General features: G+C 43.6%; 2 protein-coding genes across 4 annotated transcripts in view; one reads left to right on the top strand and one right to left on the bottom strand.

Moving 5' to 3' along the window:
• LOC106602814 (pro-neuregulin-2, membrane-bound isoform) overlaps window positions 1-13099 on the top strand; it is a 164033-nt gene extending 150934 nt beyond the window's left edge. For 2 of the 3 annotated variants that reach the window (XM_045716902.1, XM_045716904.1), the window contains exons 6-11: window positions 2905-2928; window positions 5720-5822; window positions 5942-6065; window positions 6404-6531; window positions 6846-7067; window positions 9007-13099. In XM_045716902.1, coding sequence (XP_045572858.1) covers window positions 2905-2928; window positions 5720-5822; window positions 5942-6065; window positions 6404-6531; window positions 6846-7067; window positions 9007-9676 — 1271 coding nt within the window. In that variant the 3' untranslated portion in view covers window positions 9677-13099. The remainder of the gene's footprint in view (window positions 1-2904; window positions 2929-5719; window positions 5823-5941; window positions 6066-6403; window positions 6532-6845; window positions 7068-9006) is intronic. The other variant, XM_045716903.1, reaches the window with a different exon arrangement.
• Window positions 13100-22258: 9159 nt separating this feature from the next.
• Window positions 22259-23519, bottom strand: LOC106602990 (cytochrome c oxidase subunit 8B, mitochondrial). The gene is made up of 2 exons (XM_014196097.2): window positions 23275-23519; window positions 22259-22613 (listed from the first exon to the last, which is right to left on the bottom strand). The coding sequence occupies exons 1-2, from the start codon at window positions 23389-23391 to the stop codon at window positions 22518-22520; spliced, it is 213 nt and encodes a 70-aa protein (XP_014051572.2). The 5' UTR covers window positions 23392-23519; the 3' UTR covers window positions 22259-22517.
• Between the last annotated feature and the right edge of the window lie 700 nt (window positions 23520-24219).

The raw sequence follows: 24219 nt of genomic DNA, 5'->3' as shown, positions 1-24219 counted from the left end.
ACGCCAGGGTAAGCCTACACGAAACACAGCCCTCATCAAGTGTTTCTAAAATGAATGGTGTTTTTTTTTCCAACAGCCAATGAGCAACTGCCGTAAATCCAAGTGCATTTAGATGGGTTGGTTGTTTTTGCAACAAAACCGACGCGTGCGCCACTATGGGGTAAAACTGGGTGGGTCGGATTAGAATGTTGACAACATGTCAACTATATTTAGTCTCCAATGTTTATTGAAAACATACATATATGTGCACAATGACCACTTGTTGTCTCTCAAATACATCGATACAGTTGTTGGTTAGCTAGCGAGTGAATAAAATAAGTCAAAACGCCTCAAAACAAGACATGGTATCAAGAACAAGATGAAACTAGCTGAAACAAGTCGCTTACGATTTCCCCCACGTGGTAGTTTATTGTCATTGTTGCTAGCTTTCTGGCCATCCTGAATCACGACAACTCACCCATTTTGAAGCGTGCGCGTTGTTTTCGGGATGTTTTCAGCTAACCCATCTATTGAACGTTGAGATTGCCCAAAAAGGCCAGTCTCTTTGGCAATGAAAAGGAGTGGAATGTTAGCTAAAGAGACAGTCTACTCGTGTACACTGTTCAGTTGCGAAACGTATACCGTATGTCATATCAGCACCTTACAGAACTTTACCAGAGTCCATGCATTACAGCCTGGTACTGTATTCAATTGTACTGAGGTGCTAGCCCAGAGCAGAAGGCAGTGTGTGGGAGCCCTCTCACTCTACAGCTACATCTATCTTACTGTAATGTTATGTTTAACCTTAGTGGAACTGAGATTTAACACAATTGCCTCTCCTTTTCAAGAAGTGTATTCACTGACAACTCTAGTCAACCGAGCAAAGCCTTTTTTTCCTCGAATAACATGCTGAGATGACCTAAGAAAGGATGTGTGGGTGACGCTTTCAAACCTCTTCCATTAAGATATCCACAATTTTAAAATACTGTAAAGACATCAGACCGGACCAAATATTTCATTGACGTCGGCACCAACCACGGATGTAATTAATTCATTAGTACATAAATGGTTTATCTTAATCGGATCCGTAGAAATTTCCCAAAGAAGTTCCCAGCCATGCGTGATCCCTTTTGAGAGAGGACTTTGCGTGTATACAAGAGTAGCATGGGGAACAAGCTTAAGGCTCCACTTAATAATAAAGTGAATGAGTGAAAAGGAAGGGGTTGATCTCAACCTTTTCTTCACCCTCTCCCAGTGCGAGATCTGACATGTCATTGAATTCAGAAAGCACACTGGAGAGGTCATTTCTGGGCACCAATTTCCTCGAAACGTGTTCCAAGTGTGCACACAGACAATCGAGGTCAGGACTACTCCAGTGACAGCACTGTATCAAAACCGTGTACATCCGAAATTTACTTACTTTACTAGTCAGCCAGAGAAGAAATGCATCTCGTAACCTAAGAATTTGCTTGTTGGCTACATTTTCCAAATGGTTAACTTGACCTGCTAGAATAGGATTCTCCCATTTCGAAAGACTGTATCGATACTCGTGTGATTACCCTAAACAGTGTAGAATATTGGAGGAGACTGTAGAGCCACTGTCATACAATCAGCCTCTTCAGCATTTCTGGGCTAGCAATGTAATCCTTATCATGCTGTGAAGTTAGTTTTGAGGCCAAAACAGAACTATATAGAAGCAGACAGAATCCTCTCCACCCCTCCACACTCACTTCCCAAACCTCATCCATACCACGTATGAGTTCCCTTCCCTTCTCCGATCAGGGTGTCTCCCCAGCCCCAGAGATCTCGTTGACTCCTGTACAGAAAGCTGGACCCCCTCAGCCGGGCCGGGGCTTACCCAAGAGCATGTTGTCATGACAACAGCAGGGATTTGCTGCGACCTGTGTAGCGTGAGTGAGCGCTCATATGTACTGTATGGGCTCAGAAGCTTGAATGGTGCAGGCAGCCCTTCTCCACTTCTCCCCATGGCCTTGATTTCCCATGCAATATAATCCCCCCCCCTCAATCTGACTGGGTCACTTTTTTTTTTGTGCGGACGAGGTGAAGCATCACCTTCACTTAGTCAATAGTATCAAGGTGCTGGTCCTTAGATGAGGTTGAGAGACTGATTGCTGAGACGGACTCTGTCTTCACATAGACATGTATCCCTCTGTGAGTGCAGTCGCAGGTTCCGCATCTCCTACAGTACATGCCCTTATTGGCTAGCGGTCAGCCCCTCCCTCACCAGCACACGGCTATAATGCAAGAATACGGAGTGAATTGATCGGATGTTGTATTCCAATTGCAAACAGGTAAGGTTTTTCTGTTAACATGTTACGTCCTATCAAATCCTCCCTGAATGGAGTTGCCTGTGCTGAATGGAATAGTAACATTGGACTGTGTAACGTCTAACATCCCTTATAGTCTGGACGATAAATTCTAATCTACTAACTGGACGTCTAATCTATACTTTTAAAACTATGTTCTTGTACTAGAGGCCCATTTGTAGCGGTAATATAATGTTTCATTAGCTAAGTAGTGCGCTGTGTCTTAATCTACCCTTAACGGTTGGCCCAGAGATCCCATGTAGCCATTCTGGCAGTGGATGTCTGGTTTTGCATGCCATTGTCTAGATTGACTAACTGCTTGTTGTTGTCTTGTGTCTGTGTGTGTGGCGCTTGTTTGGATGTTTTGGTCGTCTTATCTTGATGTTGTCCAGCTCCATCCCGCCACTGTAACTGTTGACTCACCATCCATGTCTCAGACTGTCCCGTCAGTCCTGTTGCTCAGTGCACATACTGGATATATCTGTTGTTTATCTATGTTGGAAGGCGTCTCTCCTAAACTGGTTTCTTTTTTTTCTTTCTTCTTCTTTTTGTTGTTGTTGTTGTTGTTTTCCCAACTGTCAACTTTCTGCAATGGCAGAGCATCTTGGGATTGAATTTATGGGTATGGAACAATCCTTCATTTTAATTCCCAGCTTGACTAGAGCTGTGTATTTGATCTCCTTCCGTTCTGTTTGACATTGCTTCCATTCCCTCTGGACTCTAAAGTAAATGGTCCCATTGATTGGTTAATCAATCTGTCAATCAACCATAACCGTAACTCACTGGGCTGCCCCGTGGAGCCGAATCTCCCTCTAACATTACCACGGGTGTCCAAATCTGCAGCCCTCATCACCACATGCACAGTACATTCGACCATGTCAACAATCAGACAGGAGAGCATGTAGCAGTTCTTCTTGATGAACTGGTTTTAAGGGACTATAGACCTGTAGAGCAGGTAGAAATCAATATGGACGCCTGCTTGATTCATGGATCCTCCCTTATGGAGTAGACTAGATTCCCCCTCCATCCATCCTCCACTCAGGGAGAAGTGGTGTCCTACCAGAGTCTTGACTCGCTCTGGAATCTTCTCTCCAGGGTTGATGACTTCAGACTTATCTGCGTAAGCCTCCGTGGCTGTCCGCAAGCCCGCTGTTTACGACAGAATAAACAGTGCGAGTGCGTAGTTTCATGTGATTCTGTTGGCACACACCCAGACTAGTGTTAACACTAGTGTGAATTGAATTACATTACTCTAGAAGAGTTGTATAACCCCTCAGCACTCCTTAGGAACAGAAACACACACACATATACACACACAAACAGATATACCTCCCTCTCTCTCGCTTTCACACTCTCCCTCCATCTCTCTCGCTCGCTTTCATTCTCTCTTACACACGCACACACTGTTCAGTACTTCCCGTACTGTACTTTTAATTGATAGTGATGGTACGTGTTCTAATGATCCACCTATTATAAAGCAGGAACTGTACCATGTTCCAACTTGCATTAGCCGACACCAGAATCCCTCGCCACATCACTGAGACACAGACAGGAGCTCAGGATGAGTGCTGCAAATAGGACACCCCTGTTCTCCTCTATCAACCAAAGCCTTCCGGATTTTCTTTCATGTTCTCCCCTCTACCTCTGCCCCCTGTTAGCATGCTATGCCAGGTTTACAGTTGACTACCCCCCCCCCCCCAACATCCATGCTGCTCATCTTAACTGTGTCATTCTCCTCCTTCCCTCAATACTTCACCTCTAACCTCTAATCTCCTCTCATTTGAAACCTCACTATAGAGTTTTGCAAGTCAACCAGCTCTGTTCTACCTGCACCCATCCATTTCTTTACTCTGGTCCAGAATTGTCTGTACAAGTAGAATGCTTTGTGTGACTGAACTCTTTTGAATGAAGTTACTGTGGTATGAGCATGTCATACCTAATTTAGAGCGTACAGAAATAGTCTGTTCTTTCAGTACCTCCTTTCCCGAGAAATTGCCTGTGATGCTGGAGTTCTATATTTTCTTATGAGACCTCGCTGTTAAAAAAAAATGTTTCTTCTCACTGTTGAAAATTCTTTATCACTAGATAACAACCAATATGGTTGACCTATTGCTCTTTTCCACTATAAATAAATACAAGCCTTGGTGATTTATTTATAGTGGCAGAAAACAGAGTTGCAGCGACAGGCTGCCGGTGAATGAAGGGACTGGGTGAGAGAGAGGCAACCTCCGATGGGTGGAGCTGCACAAATACAATTCATTTTTATTACATTATTTATCATAGGCCCACTACTACCATCAGTATTTCCCCCTGGCCTGCTCCCTCTTTCCCTCCACTCTCCCCTGGTTAAGCCACGTCCTCCTCTCCTCACAGGAACATTTCTGCGGGAAAGGAAAGCGGTTGAAAATGTGTTTTTAGTTTATTTTTAGTTGATCATAAAAAAAAGACAAGTAAAACGACATTCAATAACAATAGTTTCAAAAATAGTATTTTTTTTTGCGTTCATTTGTGTTATATTTATAGCATTGAATGTAGAGCATGTTCAAAGCCTGCAGGGTTCCCCTTGCCTGCGATTCTGCTTGTTTGAGTGCCTCTGTGTAAAATGGTCTAGCAGAGCGGGCAGTGAGAGGATGAGCGGCCTCTGTCTAGCTATGTTGATCTGATGGGTTTTCAGTCAGACGCGATCTCTTGGATGAATGAGGCACTCTTAAAAATCAGAGCAGCAGATTTGGGACAGCTTTTCTGTTTTCAACCTGTTTTGAGCAGACCTCCATTAGAGCGATGCCTCTAGAACAGTGATCCAGAACAGTGACATGAATTACAGTAAACCCAGCCCAACAATTCACACTGCATTTGCGCAACACATATATGCTACAGTAATTAAAATACATTTCATGTCAATTGAATGTCAATCATCTACATTTTCTAGAGAATGCTATACAAATTCCCAGTTAATGTCAGCCGTCTAAATGTGAAACATTTCAACTACATTTCTACCAAATACCCCAGGCTTCTTGTTTGGTAAAGGATGTTGAAACGACAATTATTCCTTGTAATAACAATTCATATTTACTAGCTTTAACTGGCTTTTGTCCATTTAGCCATTATAATAAGGGGCTGGAGTTGGACTGTCAGCTAGCTCATGTTTCCGAACGTTCACAACAGTCGCACGGTATGTCTACTGCTTTGATACATGTACAGAGGGAGAGCAGCATCTGCTGTATTGGTTAGTGTGGGAGTATAGAACCTGTGGAGACAGGAGCAGGGGTGTGGGATCAGGATCAGGATATGGTGTGATGGGATACACATGGTGTTAACACCTTCCACTTCAAGGGGCTGATGTTGTTTTGTTCTTTTTTCCCCCCCTTGTACTTTGCGTGCCTGTGTGCCTGTGTCTGTGTCTGTGTCCACAGAGGCGGAGGAGCTCTATCAGAAAAGAGTCCTGACAATCACGGGGATCTGCGTGGCTCTGTTGGTGGTGGGAATTGTGTGTGTGGTGGCCTACTGCAAAACCAAGTAAGTCAGCCCAGGGCAGTATACAATGGGTTTAGTTGCATTAGATAGCCCCCCCCCGGCATAGCCCTGGAGCGGAGATAACAGTCTATGTGAGTGACAGGGGGTATTCTCTTCCACAGGAAACAGAGGAAGAAGATGCACAATCACCTGCGGCAGAACATGTGTGCGGATCACCCCAACCGGAACCTAGCGAATGGACCCAATCACCCAGGACCAGGCCCCGAGGAGATACCCATGGTAGATGTGAGTCACACATTCATTGACTATTTTACTGACTGATCTGTTACTGGTTTTTGATGGATGGGTAAGTTGATTTTTGATTTAAATGTTAGTTTGTGGAGTTTTTGTACCATGGGATCTGAAATTGTACTTTCCTATAGTGGACCATGTGTACTCTCTTGAAGGGTAGGGATGTCACAGGTTAATTGCCTTCAGTAACTAAGCCTCTCCTTCCAGAACACGCCCACGTGGTCAATCAACAGCGCCTCACATCTGTCAAGACAGTCTTTGTGGTAGTAATGTGCGTAGAGTTACACGATTTCATGCCATCTCTCCAAACCCTTTTTCCTCTGTGTTTTTAGTACATCTCAAAGAATGTTCCTGCAACGGAGCGTGTCATACGGCATGGAACAGTGGCTTCTTTCCCTGGCAGCCACGCGTCTTCCAGATCTCACAACTCCTACACCCATGCCCGTTCATCCACTCACAGGTAACCCGTCACTCAACATCCGCAGCTAAATGTTTTGACATGCACATTCGCGCACACAGGGAAACTATTCACACAGGGAAACTATTCACACAGGGAAACTATTCACACAGGGAAAACTATTCATACAGGGAAACTATTCATACAGGGAAACTATTCATACAGGGAAACTATTCACACAGGGAAACTATTCATACAGGGAAACTATTCACACAGGGAAACTATTCATACAGGAAAACTATTCACACAGGCGCACAGACGTGCACACCGGACTATTCTCCGGTTCAACCCTATGTTTTGGTCCTCTCTTGTCTCAGACACGAAGAGCGGACGTGGAGCCTGGAGCGGACTGACAGTGTCCTCTCGGACTCGCCGGGCATGATGTCGTCCTCCGTGGGGACCAGTAAATGCAACAGTCCTGCGTGCATGGAGGCCCGGGCCAGGCGTGCCGCACACTGTGGCTTTACTGTGCCCCACCGGCCGGGCCTGCAGTACGGAGACTCGTTCGACTCGCTGGGGGACTCGCCACACAGCGACAGGTGGGAAGGGAAGGGAACACGGCCCATCTCTGTGGTTATGGCACCGGGGCATTTTCTAGTGCCCGCCATAGGAGGCCTCGTTTTACAGCTGGCTCTCTATCAGCCCCTAGAGGCCAGTGAGGGCACTTTGAAAGTGTCAATGGCAAATACTATATCATAGGCAGACATGATAGGCCTACTGTAGGACAGACAGGTCTCAAAATTGCTACTGTTCTTGTGTCTTGTTCTGATAAAGGATATTGTAGGTATATAAAAATGAAGTTACATCCAGTTGGATTAAGGTGAAAAGTGTTTTGCGTGTCAAAGCCGGTCGACAGGAGAGATCCCACAGGCAGCTGTATTTCTTGTGAAGAATCTGCTGTGTCAAGCCCGCTGTTCTGTACGGTACTCCCCTAACTCTGTATGGCAGCAAAACAGGAGGCTGAATACCATAAGGGCTTCATTAAGACACGGAGGGCAGAACAACAGATCTGATCTCTGGGGTGGACCTCTAGCTAGCAGGTCTCTGGTGAGGCTGTGGTTGTCAACTCTACTGTGACCTCCGCCCTGGGTTGCTGTATGCCTAGAGATCGAGCACCGGTGTTTTTGTAGGGACACATCTTCATCGTTTCGAGGTTTTAGAGAAGTTTACAGAACGTCGGTTTCTATTTACTCATTTCAGCTGGAAACCAATGACCACTCATTTGTTTCAATTACGATGTTAAGATTTTAGTTTTAGAGTGTTTTAAGTTGGTGAGAGTGTGCTCATCCAATAGCTACAGTAGGCTATAATTAATGTTTGACTGAACAATGCCAGGCAGCATCGCAATGCTAATCTTTCCAACAGGATTACAGTGGAAGAGGGATTACATTTATTTTAGATTTGCCATTGGCTCTTTCAGATGCTTCTTCCTAAAGTGTGTACTGTGTTTTTTCCCCAGTGCCATAGAACATATGAAGTAAGAGGGACTGTACTGGGGGAGAGGGACACTAGTTTAATGGGATATATCAACACATTGTACAATCTAAACATTAAAGCACCTCAAAACTCAGCGCAACACACACTGATGTTTTTCCTAGGTAGAGGCAGTGTTGGGGAGTATTGAACTACATGTAGGCTAGTCTGTCTTGCAATTTGTAGTATATGACATTTTAGATTGACGTCCGATCATTTTTCACAAAGTAGTTTGGATGCAGTGAACTACTTTTTTCAAAGTAACTCGAAGTATTGACCCCCCCCCCCTTTGTTTTCACACTGCTGCTACTCGCTGTTTGTTATCTATGCATAGTCCCTTTACAAATGATGTCGACTAATCTGTACCCCCCCCACATTGACCCCCCACATTAACCCCCTGTATATAGCCTTGTTATTGTTATGTACATTTCTTGTTACTTTCAAATTTTTTTATCATTTTCTTTTACTTTAGTTTATTTACAAAATATTTTCTTAACTCTATTTCTTGAACTGCATTGTTGGTTAAGGGCTTGTAAGTAAGCATTTCACCGTAAGGTCTACTACACATGTTGTATTCAGCTTATGTGACAACATTTGATTTGATTTAGTTAAGTAAACTATATGTTTCTTAAGGGTAGCTGTAGTGTATCATAACTTATTCTAGTGTGAAGTAATTGGTAGCTTGGTTAACTAGAGTACCTTCCCCAACACTGGCTAAATGTCACATTATCCGATAAGATGGAACACATTTATTAACATAACAAAGATATAGCTGACTGAATGAACAGACAAACAAGGATGTCACAAACACCATCCACACACAACTGACAAACCTCTTCTCAATAACTCAACAACGTCTCTTACTGCTGTTTGTAGATGGTGGGTCCCTGTCCCACGTCACTCTGTTAGACATGACATCTAACTCAGCTGCTGCTGTTTGGCCTGGTCCTCTCTCTCCTCTCCCCGCCCTTCTCCTCCCCACTCCCATCTTCACCCTCACCACAGGTATGTGTCAGCCCTGACGACGCCGGCCCGCCTCTCTCCAGTGGACTTCCATTACTCACTGCCCCCGCAGGTGCCTATCTTCCAGATCACCTCCCCCAACACCAGCCAGGCCATGTCCCTGCCGCCAGCCGCCCACACCCGCTACCCTCTGGAAGATGACCAGCCTCTGCTGCGGCGCTACCAGGTGCCCCTGCACGACGTCCAGCGCCAGGAGCCCTACCGGCAGCAGCGCCGCACCTACCTGAACGACAGCACGGGCAGCCTGCCCTCCAGCCCCTACCGGCTGGCTGAGGAAGAAGACTACGAGACCACGCAGGAGTACCTGTCCTCCCGAGAGCAACCAAAGAGAACTGGGTCTGGCAGCGGTGGTGGTGGGGGTCGGCGCGTGCGGAGGTCCAGGCTGAACGGCCACGTAGCGCCGCGAGGATACGAGGCATCACGGGACTACGGCTCTCGCAGCTGCCTGACGGACAGCGAGTCGGAGGAGGAAGAGGGCGAGAGCACGCCCTTCCTCAGTATGCAGAATATGAACGCGGAGCCCTCCACCATCTACAGGCCAGCCGACAGTCGGACTTCTCAGTCGCACTCTACGGGGCGGCACGGTGCACGCGGGAACGTACAGACCAGACAGACGCACTCGCGGTCCAAACCGGACAATGCGCCCCACTAAAGAAAGAAGTCGACCTACCAACAAAAAATCTATATACTATAAACCTGCACCTATAAGAAATATTTTTATTTTATATAACTGACAGATATTCTAAACAAATGAAATATTTATTTTCATTTTAGCAAAAGTTGTCTACTAGTTAACAGCAAAGACTTTTTTATAGGGAAAACTCTATTTATATGTACATTTTGATTTACAGCATAAAAACACGTGCCAATTTTTTCACTACTTAAAAATAGAGTAATATTGTGGTGCCTTTTGCTGTATGCCGATGCCAGAGGGCCAGTGGAGGTTTTTGCTGTGTGCCGATGCCAGAGGGCCAGTGGAGAATTTTTTGCTGTGTGCCGATGCCAGAGGGCCAGTGGAGAATGTTTTTGCTGTGTGCCGATGCCAGAGGGCCAGTGGAGAATTTTTTGCTGTGTGCCGATGCCAGAGGGCCAGTGGAGAATTTTTTGCTGTGTGCCGATGCCAGAGGGCCAGTGGAGAATTTTTTTGCTGTGTGCCGATGCCAGAGGGCCAGTGGAGAATTTTTTGCTGTGTGCCGATGCCAGAGGGCCAGTGGAGAATGTTTTTGCTGTGTGCCGATGCCAGAGGGCCAGTGGAGAATTTTTTTGCTGTGTGCCGATGCCAGAGGGCCAGTGGAGAATTTTTTTGCTGTGTGCCGATGCCAGAGGGCCAGTGGAGAATTTTTTTGCTGTGTGCCGATGCCAGAGGGCCAGTGGAGTATTTTTTTGCTGTGTGCCGATGCCAGAGGGCCAGTGGAGATTTTTTTTGCTGTGTGCCGATGCCAGAGGGCCAGTGGAGAATTTTTTTGCTGTGTGCCGATGCCAGAGGGCCAGTGGAGGTTTTGGCTGTGTGCCGATGCCAGAGGGCCAGTGGAGGTTTTTGTAGCCTTTTCTTATATGGACATCATTTTTTTATACACTTCCTCTTTTGTTTTCTCTTTTGGCTTTTTTTTCTTTCTGGGAGTCTAGCCCCATTTGAACATTACTCCTCCCCTTCCACATCATGCAATATAAACCACTTAATCATAAGGTGTATGTTTACATTAATATAATTTGCCTATAGGGTTTACCATTTTTGGCGTCCAATAGAAAATCTGATAAATGCAATGCAGGTCCTTTTTGCTCTCTGAGTGAAGGAGTGTGTGGGCGTGTGTGTGTTGTACCAACTCATTGCTCTATTGGGCACTAAAGCAAGCTGAATCAGTAGAGGAAAGCTGCTGATGCACAGTGAGGCCCAGCCTGGGTTGTGCTTCTGTTGGGTAGAGAGTTCTGTTGGGTAGAGAGTTCTGTTGGGTAGAGAGTTCTGTTGGGTAGAGAGTTCTGCATGTTGTTGCTTGATGTGTGTTTACAGCTGCCTCACCTAACCTACCCCACCCCACCCATCCTTGTCCCAACAGGGTAAGGTTTTACTTCATGGCCCCCTCTTTGTCTCAACAGGGTAAGGCTTGTCTAATGGCCCCCGCCTTGTCCCAACAGGGTAACGATTGTCTAATGGCCCCCACTTTGTCCCATCAGGGTAAGGCTTGTCTAATGGCCCCCTCCTTGTCCCAACAGGGTAAGGCTTGTCTAATGGGCCCCTCCTTGTCCCAACAGGGTAAGGCTTGTCTAATGGCCCCCTCCTTGTCCCAACAGGGTAAGGCTTGTCTAATGGCCCCCACTTTGTCCCAATGGGGTAAGGCTTGTCTAATGGCCCCCTCCTTGTCCCAACAGGGTAAGGCTTGTCTAATGGCCCCCTCCTTGTCCCAACAGGGTAAGGCTTGTCTAATGGCCCCCTCCTTGTCCCAACAGGGTAAGGCTTGTCTAATGGCCCCCTCCTTGTCCCAACAAGGTAAGCCTCCAACGTCCTGGCCTATCTGTGATTCTGAAGAAGAAATGCCACTTGTCAGTGTACAGTAGCAGTTAGTCTTCCATCAGTGATAGTGGCTCAATACAAAGACACTTTCTCCAATGACCCCCATGCTTGTCTAATGGGCCCCTCCTTGTCCCTCCTCTTCCTCACCTGTCCATTGTGTCCCCGTGGCCAGAGTAAAGGGCCGCACAGCGTCTCAGGACTTCCACCCACCCCTCTGCCCCCCCCCCCCCACCATCAGACCTACCTAGGACTAAGGTCTCCCCAAGGACATTAAGGTCACACCCAACTTGCTATTCCTCTGAGCACACCCATCTAGAGAAAAGTAAAGCAGAGGGTTGAACAGAACAGAACACACTACACCAATACAAGATAAATAGCTGTGAAACTTTGGAGGGTCATAAAATGCCAAAATATGCAAACTTTCCATCTTTGCTCTGTTTGACGACATCATTTTGTAAGAGGTGACTGTAGTGTGTTGTGTGAAACCTATGTAATGCCTATAGTGTAGAAGAAGAAGAAGCAGCAACATGATATGAATACATGTTTACATCATGATTATATTTCATGCAGTTATGCAGCCATTTTGCTCAAATTGTCCATTTTCCTCATTCACAGATTCATGTTCATAGATTTTTTTGGGGGGGTTCTTGAATTCTTATCTCACTGTGTCGAGACCAAGCAGACAACACGCAAGTCTACAGGAATGACTAACCACTTTAAAGGGTCTCATACACTAACGTCGAGTGCTGCTCAGTCTTGTGGATAAGGATAGTGATTTGGTGCCTGTTAAGAAGTATGTCACTAAAAGTTAACAAATTGTTTGTTCAAACTTCTGTCCTCCACTCCAAAAAATATTGCAGGAGCTTGTTTTGGCAATGCATTTGAATTGTAGTGACAGAAAACAGTTGATAATCTTGCAGAACTGGTCATATACATTTTGAAATACAACCAAAAAAACTCAAATGACTGTACCAGGACAAATCATCAGGTTAATCTAGATGACAACCAAACTGACAAGTAGGATTTGAAACAGAACGTGTAACTGCTGTATGATGAAGGCAGAGTGACATAGACACATAGACAATGGTTTTCTGTCTCATCCCCCCCCCCTATGGATTTTCTCTCCTTCTGCTTTTTCACAGTCTGGGTCTAATTTTGTATGTTTTAAAAATGCAAAAGTAGACAGTGCTTCTTTTAGTTAGTTTAAATGTGATATTTCCCCCCCCATCTTGCCCCCTCCTCACCCGATAGAAGTGCTGCCAGATTCATCCTGTTTTTATTTTTCTTCCCTCCCCGCTTGAAATATTTGAACACCTCTCCTCTGCATGTGCTTGTGGTCAAGGTTAGATGCGTGCATGGTAAAAAAGCAGCAGACATTTTATTTTCGGTCAGTGAAAGTGTATTTCATTTCACATTCAGCAATAATAAAAAAAGACCCCCCCCCCATTGTCCATTCTTGGAATATGCTAGAAAAAATGTGAGATTGTCATAGATTGTTAAATAAAATGAAAAAAAATGATCCACCTGTTCATATGATCAAATAAATCTTTATTCATATCATTTTAACATAAGCGGTCATCCTCTGTGCAGGGCTTTGGTGTGTGTTTTGAGATATCCTTAGCCATTGGGTTGAGGTATGACTGGTTTTGGGGAACTTCCTGCTTGTGACACACTGTTTGTTTCCAGTATCTGAAGTGTGTGTGCTGTGATACGTCTCTTGGACAGTAACCAAAATCTTGAGATATGGGACCACAGAAACCAGGGGAAACATTGTTCGTTCTCTGCTACACAAAAGGTAAGAGTTAGGAAAAATGCTCCCTTGTACACACAAACTAATGAATAGTGTACTAGACTGTGTCTGCTAAAGACACTGTGTATAGTTTAGGTAGACTGTTGGTACTGTACAAGAAACAGGCATACACGAGTTTACGAGTGTCAAAATGTCTGATGTACACGCTGGAAACATGAAACTTTTGACACTGTAGTACTCCAGCTGCTCACACTTTGGTTCAATGTCAAAACAACAATTCTTTCTGACTTCTCGCAAGACATTTCCAAGACATTCATCTGGCTTTCATCATCGCTAACACATTTATTTCCCTTCGATGACCCTGATCAACTATCAGTTTTTATGTGGAGCTAGTTCTCACCGGTAAATCCTGACGTGCTAAAATTTGAAACACGTGCTTCGTATCGTTTCGCTTTTGTCAAACCAATTTTAAAACAAGCCAGTGAGTGATTTTTGGAATGCACCTCGATGCTGTGAGAGGACTTCTTGGAATATACCGCAGTAGATTTGACCCTTTTAAAAATACTGCTATTATTGATGACTGTGTTTCCAACTCATTTAAAGCTCGACAGGCATTGCAACATGTTGAAGTCGCTCACACACAAATCTTGCATTCAGGGCCCTTTTCAAAGCGAAGCTTGTAAGTCAGTGTCCCAGACTCCCAGCCTTTGCAGGGAGAGCGAATGCTTGAGGAACCACATTTTTATTTTCTCATATAAACTGATATGCATCTCTTAAAGATATCTGCAATGTCCACTTTATAACAGCATTATGGAGGGTTCATGAAAAGAGTAACCAATTATTCACTTTTTTTTTTTTTTTTTTGCAAGAAATGTACTTGCTGACTTTTCACATCCTTGGAAATCAATCTGAATTGTGGCTATCAAAAGCTAGAGAAGTGATTGCTTCCTAGGGAATATTGTGAGATATTTCTCCATGCTTCATTCAACTGTTCAGATCAATTTGGCATCTCTGTGCTCTCTGTTCCAGTACATCTGCTTTGCACGTCTTTGCAAGGTCAAAAGCCCTGTTAAAACAGCATTACAGTAAATATTGAAGGCCAGCGGTAGACTCTTGTCCGTTCGCATCAGTTGTCAGGTCAGGGAGAACTCAGCCTTTTATCTGAAGAATATGGAACTGAACGAACGACTGTCCCGTCAGTCATGGACAGAACACTATCTATCTTGTATTTCCAGTATGCCTTGCCTTACAGACATGACTCACTCGCAGCACTTATGGGGAAAAGAAGCCCTCTCTTGGTAGGGATTGTTATTTGTTAGTCCATTGGCAGGTGAGGGTTGGATCTCTGGGAAAAGAAATCGTATTGCTGCATTACCTCATCCTGATCCCATCAACTTGGGTCAAGAAGCCTCGTTCACTAATTTGATAGAAGACATGATTATCCATGTTCAGTTTTTTTTCTTTTTATCCGATAAAATGGACCAGACAGTGCATGTCCATTGACGTACATGTTCTCTTATAAAACACACACACACACACACACACAGTAATAAACCTTAACTGCTTCCTATCATTATTTGATGCTTGTAAACCTCTGATGGTATTTCCTTAGCTAATAGTTTGCTGTGGAACCCTTCCAAGTGCATGCCGTGTCAAAGCAGGCCCTTGTGAGTGAGGGCCTTCCTTCTCCAGCACTGTTAGAGCCGGGTGTGGCCATGGAACCTAACCCTCCACTGATTGCTCTGTAATTGCAGGTCAGCTCCGCATGGATTCACTTTGTAACAACTGAATGAGTATAACACGTAAGGATAACATAGTCATTCAGTCTGTCTCGCAGTCGAGCTGTGCATAGTCTGACCTGTTACAGGTACCAGTCTAGAGTCTGGTTTTACATTTCCTCTTGAAATGTGTGTTCAGGTAATGTATTCCAGCAAAACAAACCAAGGTCAAGAATAAATCATATTTTCCTTCCTAGTGTGGATCAGGCAAGATCAGCAGACTGCAGATAGTCTACGAATGTATATGGAAGGTGGAAGGCTCATGTTGAGTCCTATACAGTATCTCATACACTAAAAATACTATCATCTGCAATGAATGCCAGTGTTCCTTGCATTGAAGACCACTAGATGGTAATAGGTGTTTCAAATTTTGCTAAATGTTTTTGTTTAATTGGGATTACATTTGAATGCAATCAATAATCAGTGAACTTTTTGGTATTTTTATTAGGATCCCCAATAGCTGTTGTCAAAGCAGCAGCTACACTTCCTGGGGTCCATACAAAATGTGAAACATGACAATACAGAACATTTAATAGACGACAACGGCTCAAGGACAGAACTACATCAAGTGTAAAAAGGCAAACGTAGCCTACAGTACATATCAATGCATACACACAAACGATCTAGGTCGAATAGGGGAGAGGCATTGTGTCGTGAGGTGTTGCTTTATGTCTTTGTTTTTTTGAAAGCAGGTTTGCTGTTCATTTGAGCAATATGAGATGGAAGTTCCATGCAATCATGGGGGTAAATCAAGCACACGGTCACACACTTCGGAGATCAGAAGAGTCTTCCATGTCAGGTACCGTAAGCTATCAACCAAGCAAAAATAAAAGACCCATGATACGCTAAACCCGGGGAAGTGTATATAAACCAGTATTGCAGTATCAAGATATGACACAGATTACAGTACATGCAGTATGCTGGTACTACAAAAGCAATAAGGTCATCAACAACTCAGTCATATGACTTGCTTCTGTACTTGTACATTGCCGCGTCACTACAGGGTATGGATAACATTTAAAAAAAATCATTTCATCTTGAGAAGGTATGACACTTTGACCTTCCTTACAATTTCCAACAAAACACACAGATGTTAAACACCCCTGGAAGCTGACTTAAATTCACAGTCATACACAAGAAAGTGAAAGCACATTTCAAGGGTTAACGTACATCAACCCTTTTCAGGTGCATTGGAGGAAAAAAATAAGTTAAAATCAAAAGAATCCCCTCTAAACTGTGCTTGCAAAGTAACACTATTTATTTATTGTACTACCGTTTCTGCCTTTTGGCCTTTTCCAGAACATCTGTGTTCTGATCTGCGTTGACAATTCATGGTCTTGTCAGTCCTTACACCTATAGCTCCATCTTTTGAAATTGATAGTGGTTACATTTTCAAATGTACATTTACAAATCTCTCTGAGGTCGTTAGGTGTTAAGGTTGCTACTGCTTGCCCTCATGCTTCTCGCTCTCTATTTCTCTCTTTCGCTCTCAATTTCTCTCTCTCTATATATATGTATATGAGGGGGTAAACCTTTAAGTTTAGGATTGGCCTTAGTGAGAGGTGTATATAAGTACACCTTAAATACAAAGGTGTGTCAGAGAACTTCTACCAAGACTGCTACTGAGTGCGCGCAAGCCGTTTCCAGTAGACCAACATTTATAGCCACACAGTGCAAGTCTACCGTACCTTCTATTTACCATCAGTTTGGGTCTGGCTGTTGGGAGCTTGGCCCATATACCTCATCCATGCAGTAAGTCAGAGAATGTTTATTCTTTGTAAATGAAACTAGATGGTAAAATAATTAATTCAATGTCACCAGATTAAAGAATAATAAAGGGGGGATGCGAGGTTGCATTTCTATTTGAGAAATAGTTTTCTAGCTCTTGGTGTAACTATATACTTGAAATTCATATGTTTGTTGTTTTACGGTGTCACCACCATTGATGGACGGCATTGGCAATAAGGTTCGAGGGGGTGTGGTATATGGCCAATATACCACGGCTAAGGGATGTTCTTATGCACAGCGCAACGCGGACTGCCTGGATACAGCCCGTAGTAGTGGTATATTGGCCATATACCACAAACCCCCAAGGTGCCTTATTGCTATTATAAACTGATTACCAATGTAATTAGAGCAGTAAAAAAAAATGTTTTTGTCAATCAGCATTCAGGGCTCGAACCACCCAGTTAATAGTAATCTATAAACTATCCATAGGTATATTACTGTATGTATGTTTGAATCTGATACCTACAAAAATAAATAATCTTTAATTAAAACATGGGATGTTTTTGTGAACATTTCAAATATATAACAAACACACATCTCCATGATGGTATTCAAGCCAAATACGGCTATTCACCCACAATCACAACACCACTGCTGGCTGGACAACCATCAAGTTCAGCATACTACACAGCACAAAGCATGCCCACTGTATGGAGCTGCAGCAGACATAATCCTCTCCCCAGCCTCCCCTTACAAAGCCACTAGCACTATACCATCAGTCACCAGGCCCCAAGGTTCACTTCCTCCATTTTATAACAGGCAATGATAAACTACTCAAACAATTCCCAGACAACATAAAGGTTGCTCAAAGGCATGAGATCTATTTCTAACAACCTCCCTGTTCCATAACCTCCATTCAGTTCCAGTTGTCCATTGTGTGTGCTTCAATGAAATAGAGAAATACTCCGTACTGGACCATGTGTCTTCATCCCCTCCACCAATGCACCATAGTATCAGTACAAGTCCTGAATCACCGAATAACTCAGACCCTTCAGTTTACATACAGTAAAAGGTTCCATGACCCAGTCCTCTCTGACATTCTACTTCTCGTCCTCTGTGATGACTCACTCTATGCCGTTAGTCTCTTTATTTTGGTCGTTATGCTTATAGCAGTCATATAGCAGAAATGAAGGATGGTTCACGCATAAAACACAAAATGACAGAAATCCCTTTTCCCTTTTTCTTGTTTTACAGCAGACGGGGGATGGGGTTTCACACAGCCATTTAGGCGTCAGCCTTTTTCAGTGTGTATGATCATGTTGTTATTATAAATACAAACAATCAAATGTATACAAATCAAGCGAGCATGTTTATCCAGCTCAGTTTTTTTTTATTGCAAACCCCAGAGTAGACGGCCTACAGGGAGGAGGTGAGGGCCCTCGGAGTGTGGTGTCAGGATAATAACCTCACACTCAATGTCAACACAACAAAGGAGATGATCAGGAAACAGCAGAGGGAGCAATCCGCCCTGGCATGCTGTCAATTAACTTCTGGGCCACATCCTGACTGATGGCAGCCCATTCTTGCATAATCAATGCTTGGAGTTTGTCAGAATTTGTGGGTTTTTGTTTGTACACCCATCTCTTGAGGAATGACCACAAGTTCTCAATGGGATTAAGGTCTGGGGAGTTTCCTGGCCATGGACCCAAAATATCGATGTTTTGTTCCACGAGCCACTTAGTTATAACTTTTGCCTTATGGCAAGTTGCTCCATCATGCTGGAAAAGGCATTGTTCGTCACCAAACTATTCCTGGATGGTTGGGAGAAGTTGCTCTCGGAGGATGTGTTGGTACCATTTTATATTCATGGCTGTGTTCTTAGGCAAAATTGTGAGTGAGCCCACTCCCTTGGCCGAGAAGCAACCCCACACATGAATGGTCTCAGGATGCTTTACTGTTGGCAGGACACAGGACTGATGGTAGCGCTCACCTTGTCTTCTCCGGACAAGCTTTTTTCCGGATGCCCCAAACAATCGGAAAGGGGATTCATCAGAGAAAATGACTTTACCCCAGTCCTCAGCAGTCCAATCCCTGTACCTTTTGCAGAATATCAGTCTGTCCCTGATGTTTTCCTGGAGAGAAGTGGCTTCTTTGCTGCCCTTCTTGACACCAGGCAATCCTCCAAAAGTCTTTGCCTCACTGTGCGTGCAGATGCACTCACACCTGCCTGCTGCCATTCCTGAGCAAGCTCTGTACAGGTGCTGCCCCGATCCCGCAGCTGAATCAACTTTAGGAGACGGTCCTGGCGCTTGCTGGACTTTCTTGGGTGCCCTGAAGCCTTCTTCACAACAATTGAACCACTCTCCTTGAAGTTCTTGATGATCCGATAAATGGTTGATTTAGGTGCAATCTTACTGGCAGCAATATCCTTGCCTGTGAAGCCCTTTTTGTGCAAAGCAATGATGACAGCACGTGTTTCCTTGCAGAGAACCATGGTTGACAGAGGAAGAACAATGATTCCAAGCACCACCCTCCATTTGTAGCTTCCAGTCTGTTATTCGAACTCAATCAGCATGACAGTGATCTCCAGCCTTGTCCTCGTCAACACTCACACCTGTGTTAACGAGAGAATCAATGACATGATGTCAGCTGGTCCTTTTGTGGCAGGGCTGAAATGCAGTGGAAATGTTTTGGGGGATTCAGTTCATTTGCATGGGAAAGAGGGACTTTGCAATTCATCTGATCACTCTTCATAACATTCTGGAGTATATGCAAATTGCCATCATACAAACTGAGGCAGCAGACTTTGTGAAAATTAATATTTGTGTCATTCTCAAAACTTTTGGCCACGACTGTACACCACCCGATGTCACAGGAAGGCCAAAAAGATCATCAAGGACAACAACCACCCGAGCCACTGCCTGTTTACCCCGCTATCATCCAGAAGGCGAGGTCAGTACAGTGCATCAAAGCGGGGACCGAGAGACTGAAAAACAGCTTCTATCAGACTGTTAAACAGCCATCACTAACATTGAGTGGCTGCTGCCAACATACAGACTCAATCTCTAGCCACTTTAATAATTGAATGTAATAAATGTATCACTAGTCACTTAAACAATGCCACTTTATATAATGTTTACATACCCTACATTACTCATCTCATATGTATATACTGTACTCTATACCATCTACTGCATCTTGCCTATGCCGTTCGGCCATCGCTCATCCATACATTTATATGTACATATTCTTAATCATTCCTTTACACTTGTGTGTATAAGGTAGTTGTGAAATTGTTAGATTACTTGTTAGATATTACTGCACGATCGGAACTAGAAGCACAAGCATTTCGCTACACTCGCATTACACTCGCAACACAGAATATCATGACGTCATCCTAGAGGCAATGGCCTTCACAATTACAGCTGCCTGTGATAAACCAATATATGAATAAAGCTACACAGTCGTATAATGTTTATTTTTCTAAGAGACTAGAATGAGACATCAGGGGCTTGATAAAGTCATTGTGGCTTGACTAAGGATCCTGCCCCGTATGTCGATCTTATAGATCTTTTCATCTATATTCTTTATTGAAAGGTTTATGTTTAGGCAATACAGTGGCTTGCAAAAGTATTCACCCCCTTGGCATTTTTTCTATTTTGTTGCCCTACAACCCCCCCCAAAAAATCTATTTTAATTCAAGGTTGTATCATTTGATTTACACAACATGCCTACCACTTTGAAGATGCAAAATATTTTTTACTGTGAAACAAACAAGAAATAAGACAAAAAAACTGAACTTGAGCGTGCATAACTATTCATCCCCCCTCAAAGTCAATACTTTGTAGAGCCACCTTTTGCAGCAATTACAACTGCAAGTCTCTAGGGGTATGTCTCTATAAACTTTGCACATCTAGCCACTTGGCACATCTAGCCACCGGGATTTCTGCCCATTCTTCAAGGTAAAACTGCTCCAGCTCCTTCAAGTTGGGTGGGTTCCGCTGGTGTACAGCAATCTTTAAGTCATACCACAGATTCTCAATAGAATTGAGGTCTGGGCTTTGACTAGGCCATTCCAAGACATTTAAATGTTTCCCCTTAAACCACTTAAGTGTTGCTTTAGCAGTATGCTTAGGGTCATTGTCCTGCTGGAAGGTGAACCTCCGTCCCAGTCTCAAATCTCTGGAAGACTGAAACAGGTTTCCCTCAAGAATTTCCCTGAATTTCCCATCATTCCTTCCATTCTGACCACTTTCCCAGCCCCTGCCGATTAAAAACATGGTGTTCTCGGGGTGATGGGAGGTTTTGGGTTTGCGCCATACATAGCGTTTTCCTTGATGGCCAAAAAGCAAAATTTTAGTCTCATCTGACCAGAGCACATTCTTCCATGTGTTTGGGGAGTCTCGCACATGCCTTTTTTTCTTTAAGCATTTTTTTATTTTTTTTACTGCATATTACACCTGCAATAATTCATGAGGAAGGCTCAAACAAGGTTCATGTTTAATGAGTGTTAAATCAGACAAAACATCCTAAAATGGAGATTGTGTACAACTTACCTTCAAAGGGTTTGGTGCTACAGGAGCCCTGGCTCAGGGGAAGATCCTTGGGTCAATGTGGTTTGAGAAGGTGAGGGAAAAGGATGTGTGGAATAGAGAGAAATGAATTGCGAAAGAGCCTCGTGACCACCTGTCTTTTTGATCCTCCAGTATGACATGGTGCTCGGACTGGAGGAACCTGACATTTTCAACCCTCCTTTCTGTGACAAAGCAGAGTTGAACAGTGATCATGCACTGAAACGTTTCTTTGATGCCCTCATTTCAGTTAATCGTGACGCATCAGATCATTTTCCACTTCCTACTCCACTATGATCATTTAAGTAATTACAATAGATTAATTTAGTTTATGAAGTAAACAAACATCTTGACTCCTTTTGTCTGTTTTAACCTGATGGCATTAGCATTAAATACGAGACAGGCATATTCAATAAGTACTTTAGGGGTCATAGGAGCACAACTGTAGATATTTTCAAACTTTCAAATGCACAGACTTAGATATGAAATCCAAATCTACACTAACAAATAAAACTGAGCCAAATAAAAGCAAACTCCTTGTCTCAATAACTGACATAGCACAACGGTGCACAATAAAAACCCAATGCACCGTATGTTCATTTCTGTAACAGCAGCTACTGGCCAACAGATGGTGGTATTGATAGGGGCTGGATGAAATCATAATTGAGATGACAACTTGACCCTTTCAAGAATATCAGTGCTACAGTACTTTCTTACATCATAACCCAAAAAGAACATTCTTTGCAGGTATGTGAAATATTTTTAAATGGTTTATACCCATAGTAAAACAGAACCTGATATTAAACAGACCGCTCACATACCATTTTTCTCTATGCTATAATAGGTGGTGTTGGCATTATTGAGAATCACTTTAACATGCACATTTGATACTAGACCATTTAAAGTTGAAATATGTTTATTATCATTATTGTAACATACTCCTTGTTTGAAGAAGCCAATTAAAATTCACAAATCTTGATGCTGTGCAGCCATTCTATTGGCAGACACTCAGACTTAAGTGAAGAGGTAGTTCATGGAGGTTGGGGATTTGTTCCATGGTTTTAGAGAGGAGTTTTTTAAGTGATGGTCCCAGGAGGGTCTTGAGTAAGTAGAGAATGTACGGGACGTCCCAGTTAAAAGACAGAGTCCATGTTAAGTTATTCTTTCTTCTTGTAGTTCTCAATGTTGGCGAGAACCCAACCGGAAGGTCCCAGGATAGCCAAAGCGAACATCCCCAGTCCGAAGACTGTCTCCTACAGAAAGGGAGAGAGCGCGCAAACATGGTTACATTATGCCAGGCAAGGTGCCATGTTGAGGTTGTTGTGAAACGTTACAGAATGTTCAAATGTATAAAACAGATTGCCTCAAATTGAGGCTCAATATCACGTGGTGGATCAGTGACTGGCAATGTTACCTAACACAGCTACATAGCTAACACGACCTTGGAGATTAACGCAAACGTTAGCAAATTATCACAATAGCAATAATAGAATACCGTTTTACATTACAAAAACCTATAGTTTCCTATCAAAAGGGAATATAACCACAACTGCAAAACTGAACCGCGATCTGTCAGTGTCAGCCGGCGTTGGCAAGGTAGTTCCGCATCCTTGCCTGTCACGAACTGACCTAGCTAGCTAGCGTTAACGTGACCTTCCAGTCTAACTAAAATGTCCAATGGATTTTTGGCTAAAATAAAAAAACATCCATGCAACACTCGTGTGTTCGTTGCGATGTTACCCCACCAAAGTGGAATTAGGACAATAATTAATTGATAAAAATTCAGCTAGATTGAGTTAGTTAGCTGGCTAACAGGCCCAACAACATAGCGATGTATGCCACAACAGCTAGTACGATGAGCTAGCTACTAATGCTTTTCTTGTCTGTATGAAAAATACAGATACGATTACTTACAGCAGGGCCGAGAGGGTCTTTAGCCGGTCTGGTGAAGACACTGGCCCTCTGGGTGATCATAGGTCCACGCAGAGCTGGAGCAGTGCGGGTTGAAATAGTTCTGATGAGCCCAGACATGCCTGCTGTTTGAGTAGAGGTTCTTGATTGAATAAATGGGGAAGTTGGTTACGGAGGAGGGGATCCGCCGGTCGGTTCTGGGATATCCCAACGGCAATGTGGGAGTTGTAGTTGTCACACAAAATGACTAACGCGTGCGCATCGCCATGTCTCAGATAGAAGAATGAGCCAGATATTTCACCGGATGTATAAACGTGAAGCATCCGGTTGGCGCTTCCACTCACTACCAACATATGGTGATGAGGAAGCACAGTGCCAGTGGCGGGCTGCGGAAGAAGATTGAGCGAGAAGGATTTTGAGCGAGAAAGGATTTTGGGCGATTCTGCTAATTTTCTCATCGATGAAACATTTGATCTCCATACAGTTTTCTGTTTCCTAAACTAAAATCTGTAAGAAGCAGAGTGGGCTGCGTTTTGTAGACTTTACCCTTTGCCAAAGATTCTTAAACTGGTGTTGTTTAGAAGGAGTTTCCCTAACGGAAATTATGCATATACGTGCTAGAACGCTCCAATAGGATCTTACTAGTTCGTGCTCTGCCCATTATGATTAATTTGCTCCCATTGGAAAATACAGGCTCTGGTCTATCCTGGCTGCATGTTTTGGTTTTTGCCTTAGCACTACACAGCTGATTTCAAATAATATAAGCTTGATGATGAGTTGGTTATGCGAATCAGCCGTGTAGTGCTATGGTAAAAAACAAAACGTACACCGGGGGGGCAGGACTGAGTTTGGGGAACACTGGTCTACTTAGTAGTTACTTGAGACAAAAGTTTCAATTTTAAGTTTATTCACCACCTGCACATGATACAACAGCTGTAAAACAGTACA

Source organism: Salmo salar, chromosome ssa04, assembly GCF_905237065.1.
Source record: "Salmo salar chromosome ssa04, Ssal_v3.1, whole genome shotgun sequence".
Classification (NCBI taxonomy): Eukaryota; Metazoa; Chordata; class Actinopteri; order Salmoniformes; family Salmonidae; genus Salmo; species Salmo salar.
Note: the sequence above shows the minus strand (reverse complement) of the source record. Positions and strands in the feature narration are given on the sequence as shown.